Source organism: Orbicella faveolata, unplaced genomic scaffold (assembly GCF_042242905.1).
Source record: "Orbicella faveolata isolate gen_17 unplaced genomic scaffold, um_ofav_v1 contig_34, whole genome shotgun sequence".
Taxonomy (NCBI): Eukaryota; Metazoa; Cnidaria; class Anthozoa; order Scleractinia; family Merulinidae; genus Orbicella; species Orbicella faveolata.
In genome coordinates this window covers 15,939,170-15,946,691 of record NW_028301563.1, presented here as the reverse complement: position 1 = coordinate 15,946,691, position 7,522 = coordinate 15,939,170, and the positions used below count along the sequence as shown (strand labels likewise).

General features: G+C 39.0%; 2 protein-coding genes across 2 annotated transcripts; both read right to left on the bottom strand.

The window, feature by feature from the left end:
• Nucleotides 1-1,048: 1,048 nt before the first annotated feature.
• LOC110042889 (melatonin receptor type 1B-like) lies at nt 1,049-4,627 on the bottom strand. Its single transcript, XM_020748272.2, has one exon. It carries the CDS (start codon nt 3,288-3,290, stop codon nt 2,235-2,237), a length of 1,056 nt encoding a protein of 351 aa, XP_020603931.2. The 5' UTR covers nt 3,291-4,627; the 3' UTR covers nt 1,049-2,234.
• Nucleotides 4,628-5,542: 915 nt separating this feature from the next.
• Nucleotides 5,543-7,164, bottom strand: LOC110042809 (melatonin receptor type 1B-like). The gene has a single exon (XM_020748176.2). The coding sequence runs from the start codon at nt 6,745-6,747 to the stop codon at nt 5,725-5,727; it is 1,023 nt and encodes a 340-aa protein (XP_020603835.2). The 5' UTR covers nt 6,748-7,164; the 3' UTR covers nt 5,543-5,724.
• Between the last annotated feature and the right edge of the window lie 358 nt (nt 7,165-7,522).

Here is a 7,522-nt window from a genome sequence, read left to right as displayed (position 1 = left end):
GAATTTATGGCAAAACCAGTTGGAAGTAAAAACTGCTCAAAGAAAACTCAGCAAAAGGCGCGTGTCTCCCCAATCTCCCTCCAAGCAGTCAATCTCTCCCCAGGCTCTTTTAGTTCTTAGCCAAAAACCTGCCCTAGGTCTCGTCGACTCTCGTTGGCATCTAGATCTAGCATCGACTTCGGCAACTTTCGTTCATCCATTTGACTTCAAAACAGTCCCCTCCTCTGAAATACTTATTCGTTGTAGTATAAGTAAGAACGCGTATGTAAGGTAGGCGTCGGTTCCCTGCGAGCAGCAGCGTCAATGTAATCAATGATGGAAACTGAAAATTTGTCTGGAACACCAAGTTCAGGATTCATAAAAAATTAAGCTAACATTATGTTAGAACAATTAAACAAGTCAAGCAAGTCTTTGATCTAAACATTTCGCACGCTAAAAGTTTTGAGCTAACAGGCATTTCTTCAAACAGTTATACGTAGTTTAGTTCGATTGGTATATTGATCGCCAATTATTTGCCTTCCTGCGGCAAATTGTCAGTACCTGTTTCCTCGCTGAGCACTGCATCAATATAAACACCGCTTTCAGCTTACTAGAACAAAAAGAAACAATTGACGATTTAAAAGCGCATATTTCCCGATTGTCAGAAAACGGAACTACTTTAGTGCAGTGCATTTACTGAACAGTAATACCATTAATTAACGAAGTAATGAAGTAATGAGGCGAGAATCAATTATAACGACATCTAACTTAAACATGACAGTTTCACCAAGTGTTTACAATTTGGCGCACATAACCAGTACCTCCTTGCCCTTTTAATGTCATGATGAAAATACATTTAAAACTAGCGCATGATTGAAACTCCTGTTCTGCATTCCATCCGTAAATCTTTCCAGTTTGGAGATAAAATGCATCACATAAGTCATCATAATTGAATTTCAGAGTCTCAATATCAAGGCAAAGTAATTTTAATCACAATCAAACTTGGTTTCATACTGCCATACTGACGCTTCTCACTGAGGTTTCGATGCATTCTTTTCCATCAAGCATCTCAGTATACGTGAATGATTTATTTCAGATATCATGACCTAATATTCACTATTACAAGGGTGTAGTAATTATAAACAGGGTCACCCAACGGACTGTTTCGGTAAATTATCCGTTCAGAAGGCCTCTAATCTGAGGCTCGATTTCGTAACGTGAATTCAGTGTCACCTCGAACTTTCGCGATATGAGAAACATCATGCCTGTTGTGTCCGGATTAATAAAAATGTCGTTTTGGGTAACGAAAATAGGTCAGTTGTGATTTTCGCAAAGGCAATAAGAACTAAGGTTTTCGGGAAATGGAGTGAAAAGCCCTAATAAATTCGAGAAGACTCACGTTCCCCTAGAATGACCAAAACAGATGAAAATTTTATAGCGCAGCTTAAAATTAACCTACAGAGCTTCAAAAACACTCCAGATAGCCTAAAACAACATTTGCCATCATTTGAAATCGCCATGTCCCTGGCCACTCGCAGTAAGCAGAGGTCGTAGATCAAATCAGCTCAGTAATCAATTCAATTCAATTCGATCCAATCTTATTTACAATTATTTTAGTTACATACATTTCACTCAATTACTAAAATTACAGAATAAGAAAGAAATAAAAAAATGCAAAATTACGTTAAATAAAAAAACAAAGTGTACTGTGTACTGGCCATTGGAGCAAAAGCTTTCGAGTTGACCACTATGACAGTTGACTAAATTATAACTTAATTTAACTTAAGAAGAGTATCTATTGTTCCTGACTGAGTGTCATCATTTTAGGTGTTTCCATCTAGAATTTTGTCTGTCTCCTTTACTGAATCATATATATGACAACTAGAAAAAGCACGGGAAATATAGTTCTATAGTTTTTAAGTTTAAAAGGAAGCTATTTAACATTTGCTTAAATTAACGCATCCAACAGTGGTAACATTTATAGATTTTTGTATGCATGATTGACTTACAACTCTTGTCGTACAGCAGAATTCATCATTTATCTCGAGACAGTTTTCTTTTCTGAAACAGATCACCAGAAGTGTACATTTTCAAGATAAATAATGCTGAACTTCACGCCAAAGATATATCGATATGTGATAAGTCATACCAGAGTCGGTCTCTTTGGATAGTCACACACTCGGTGGAGGATTTTGTGCCCTAATTTCCAGGATTAAATGTAGGTTCTTAACTAATGAGAAAAGACATAGCAAAGATCACAGGCACAGATGTCGTCCATTCTCTTTTCCTTTTTCTAAGCTTGTGGTTTGTGCTTTCTGGCGGGTTCTTCGGGTCTCATCGACAGAAGTAACGTCGGAAACTCTAGTACATCGACTCCATCTCAAGCAAAACATATCTCTAAAAACAGCCTTGTATTCTTGTCTGAATTGTTTGTGTGTTGCACCATATACGAAAGGGTTAATGGTGCTACTCATGTAAACTAAGAACCCGTATGTAAGGTAAGCCTGCCGCGCCAAAGTTGGTTCCCCGCGAGATGCGTCAATGTAGTCGATGATGCAAACTGGAAGCCAGCAGCATGCGAAGCAAACCATCACCGCGGCTAAAGTTTTGGTCACTTTTGCTTCTTCCACGTTAGCTCTGAGCTGCTGAGGATTGTTTTCGTAAGAGAAAACTCGATTGGATCGCGACACTGTGTAGAACACCTTAGAGTAGCAGAATGCGATGAGTGATAAGGGGGTAGCGATGTAAACGCACTCAATAAAGATTGTATAAGCAATGTTGGCATCGAATGTGTACAAACACATCGCTTTACCGGGCTGGAATTCAAATCCGATGTTTTCGAAAAAAAATGGAGGCACAGATCCGATCAAAGCCACACACCATACAACGGCTATGTACATCAAAGTTCGTTGTTTTTTGAATAACACGATGTACTTTTCCGGTTTCACGACACAGAAATAACGACTCACTGCGATTATACCTATGGTGTGGAGAGATGCTAGTCCAAACGTGAACACTCCGAAACCATGGAAACGACAAAAAGCTTCACCAAAAATCCAATGTCCTTGGATTAGAGTTGCCACTGAAAAAGGCATACAGCAGGTGGACATCAGAATATCGCTAATAGCCAGCGCTACGACAAACGTGTTGGATAGCGTCCGAAGCCTCTGGTTTCTATACACAGCGTAACAAACTGAGAGATTTCCAACGAATGCTGCGACATTGATGATAGCAAAGAAGCCCGTTTCAATCCAAACAAGTTCACTTTTTCTGGAGGCAAGTTCCAGAGAAAGCGATTCCACTGAGTCCATGATTCTGATTCTAAGATGGCAGTAACTGCAGAATAAAACGGCCTTGGTAACCAAATCGAACCCTTTTTCATACGTTAAATAAACTTGTCACAAATTAAGACTCTGTGTTATCCTTTGAAATGACTCTTTTGCTCAAACGATTACAAATTATCTCTACATGTACATGCAGTCACCGACAGGTCAGTTATAAATGATGATTTAAAAGCGCATATTTCCCGATTGCCAGAAAACGGAACTACTTTAGTGCAGTGCACTTATAGTAATACCATTAATTGACGTTGTAATGAGGCGAAAATTAATTATAACTACATCTAGCTTAATGATGACAGTTTCACCAAGTGTTTGCACTTAGCCGCATATAACCGGTACCTCCTTGCCTTTTGATGCCATGATGAAAATGCAGTTAAAACTAGCGCATGATTGAAACACCTTTCTGTATTGCATTCCCTAAGTCTTTCCATTTTGGAGATGAAATGCATCATAGAAGTCATCATAATTGAATTTCGGAGTCTTAATATCGAGGCAAATTAATTTTAATCACAATCAAACTTGGTTTCATACTGCCATCTGACAGTTAACATTAAAGTTTCCATGTCCTTTTTTATCAAGTATCTTAGCACGTGAATGATTTGCTTTAGATATCGTGACCTGATAATCACCTATGCAAGGGTGTACTTATTATAAACAGGAGCACCCAATGGATCGTTTCGACAAATAGGCCCTTTGCACGATCCGGTCAGGTGGTACAAAATCACACATGCTGGGACGCAAGTTGCACAGTGGGACTTTCAAAACAAAGCAACTCGTACCAGTCCACCTTGACCTGCCTTTGTTTTGGCCGTGCAACTTGCGTCACAGCATGCGTGATTTTATACCATGTGACCGGATCGTGCAAAGGGCCTGTTATCTGTTCAGAAGGCCTTTACTCCCCTCTGATTTCCTTAAGTGAATTGTCACCTCGAACTTTTGTGATATGAGAAACTTAATGCCTGTTGTTTTCGGATTGATACATGTTAAAATGTCGTTTTGGGTGACTAGAAAAGGCCAGCTATGATTTTCGGAAAGGCAATGAGAACTAAGGTTTTCGGAAATGGAGTGAAAAGCCCTAAGAACATGCATGGAGAAGACTCAAGTTCTGAGAAAATCCCTAAGAATCTGGAGAAGACTCAAGTCCCCTGATTGTAAATCGAATCAGGTGATCATTGTTGCTGGCATCATTTTAAGTGTTTAAATCTAAAATTTTGACAGTCTCCTTATTGAGACATGTATGACAACTAGAACTGAAAGGGCATTCGAAATATAGTTATAGGGCAAAGTTTGAAAGGAAGACCACTAACTTGCTTCAAATAACGCATCTAAAACTGGTAACATATAAAGAATTTTGTTTAAAATGCCTACGAGGTAAAAAAATAATTGCTGCTTATTTGAAAGGCTTTTCAAAGTAAATAAGAATAGCGTTTTCCTTTTTGGAATATCTTTTTTCGTTTTAGAGATATTCACGTTTTTGTATTATGCAAATGAGGAAAGTGATGATGTCATAGGTGGTTACACTTAAACAATAAAATACTGAATCAAGAATATCTCCAGAAATATTGGAGCAGTGTTCTTCAAACTTGGCACCAGAAATGTACATCACAAAAGAAACAGAATGACACCTACTATGTCGTTGCCCTGGCGATATTCTTGGCTCGAGTCTCTTTCTGTGAAAAACCAAATATCCCCATTTGCAACCTTTTAAAGTGAGACAAAGGGTCTTCCTCGGAACACACATAGTTCCATATTGTCTTAACTCTCCCCATTAGATTGGTGGGAGTGGACGATCCTTGTTTAAGATAAAATCAGGGAATTTTAGTCTTAATTAAAACAAGACCAGCGGCGTAACTGTTGTCATGGCAATGGCACGACGGGTGTCATTTTGTTTCTTTTGTGATGTACATTTCTGGTGCCAAGTTTAAAGAACACTGCTTTAATATTTCTAGAGTTAATCTCAATTGAGTGTTGTGCTGTTTTAGTGAAACCAACTATGACGTCATCACATTCCTTATAAAAACGTAAATATCTCTTAAACGAATTCCAAAAAGGAAAACGCCACTCTTCTTTACTTTGAAAAGCCTTTCAAATAAGCAGCAATTATTTTTTACTTCATAGGCACTTTAACTGGGTGACGTATCTTGACGCTTAGCCGAAAATTATTGACTTTTCTCGAGACAATTTTTGGAACAGATCAGCACCAGCAATGAAAACAAATTCCATATGGATAACACTGGACTTTATTCCAAAGATATACCAGAATGGGTTTGTTTGCATAGCTACGCACTCTGTTGCAGATTCTGTGCCTTGATTTTCGGGATTAATTGTAGGTTCTTAACTAATGGGGATAATGAGGAAGCACATAGCAAATATTTCACGGCAGGAAGCATCTATTCTACTTTCCTTATTCTAAGCTCGTGGTTTGTGCTTTCTGGCGAGTTCGTCGGCTCTCATCGACAGAAATAACATCGGAAACTCCTGTACTTCGACTCCCTCTAAAGCAAAACATATCTCTCAAAACAGCCTTGTACTCTTGTCTGAATTGCTTATGTGTTGCACCATATATGAAGGGGTTAATGGTGCTACTCAGGTAAACTAAGAACCCGTATGTAAGGTAAGCCTGCCGCGCCAAAGTGGGTTTCCCGCGAGCAGCATCAATGTAGTCGATGATGCAAACTGGAAGCCAGCAGCATGCGAAGTCCACCATCACTGCTGCTAAAGTTTTGGTCACTTTTGCTTCTTCCACGTTAGTTCTGAGCTGCTGAGGGTTGTTTTCGTGAGAGAAAACTCGATTGGATCGCGACACTGTGTAGAACACCTTAGAGTAGCAGAATGCGATGAGTGATAAGGGGGTAGCGATGTAAACGCACTCAATAAAAATTGTATAAGCAATGTTGGCATCGAATGTGTACAAACACATGGCTTTACCGGGCTGGAATTCAAATCCGATGTGTTCGAAGAAGAATGGAGGCACAGATCCGATCAAAGCCACACACCATACAACGGCTATGTACATCAAAGTTCGTTGTTTTTTGAATAACACGATGTACTTTTCCGGTCTCACGACACAGAAATAACGACTCACTGCGATTATACCCATGGTGTGGAGAGATGCTAGTCCAAACGTGAACACTCCAAAACCGTGAAAACGGCAAAAGGCCTCACCGAAAATCCACTGTCCTTGGATTAGAGTTGCCACTGAAAAAGGCATACAGCAGGTGGACATCAGAATATCGCTAATAGCCAGCGCTACAACAAACATGTTGGAGAGCGTCCGAAGCCTCTGGTTTCTATACACAGCGTAACAAACGGAGAGATTTCCAACGAAAGCTGCTACATTGATGATAGCAAACAAACCCGTTTCAATCCAAACAAGTTCACCTTTTCTTGTGGCAAGTTCGAGGGAAAGCGATTCCAGTGAGTCCATGATATTGATTCTAAGATGGTAGTGATTGGAGAACAAAACGGCCTCGGAAACCAAATGGAACCATTTCTTTTATGTGTGAAATAGTGAAATAAACTTGTTACAAATTAAGAGACCATGTTGTCCTATGGAATGAGTCTTTTCTCCAAATGATTACAACTTATTGATCTAATTTCTGCATGTATATGCATGTAGTCACCCGAGTGTTAAGAATTGATCCAATCATTGTATTTACATATATTTCATGACAAATTTTTACATACACCTGCCCTCTTACTGTTTGAATACAAACGCTAATTCAGGACACTAGAACAAATAAATTAAGAGCGGCTTTTCTCCAACTGTCGGAGAGCGGAACTGCATTTGTTGTTTGACCACTAATGCCAGCGTCGCTCTGACAGAATTGCAACATTGATGTAGCGGAGAGATGACAAGTTGACAATTTGTTTACAGTTCACTAATTATGACCACTGCGCGCTATTGAAATTAATTCTTCCAAGCAATCATTGTGAGGTATATCGTATATTGGCCATAAAACTGGACAGGAATCAAACAAACCGCTTTTTGAGATAATACGCTTGTCCTATTTGCTGTCTTACGAAGAAAATGAATATAAAAGTACAACTCCCCCTATAAAATCTTAACAATTTTCGGATGGTTCCAAGCATTAAGTATAACTCATTTTTGCAATCATTATACCAAAATATTGAGAATTTTAATCTTGTAAACAAACTTTATTGCCGCTGTGTTGGTACAAAACACTATGAGGTGTTGTTAG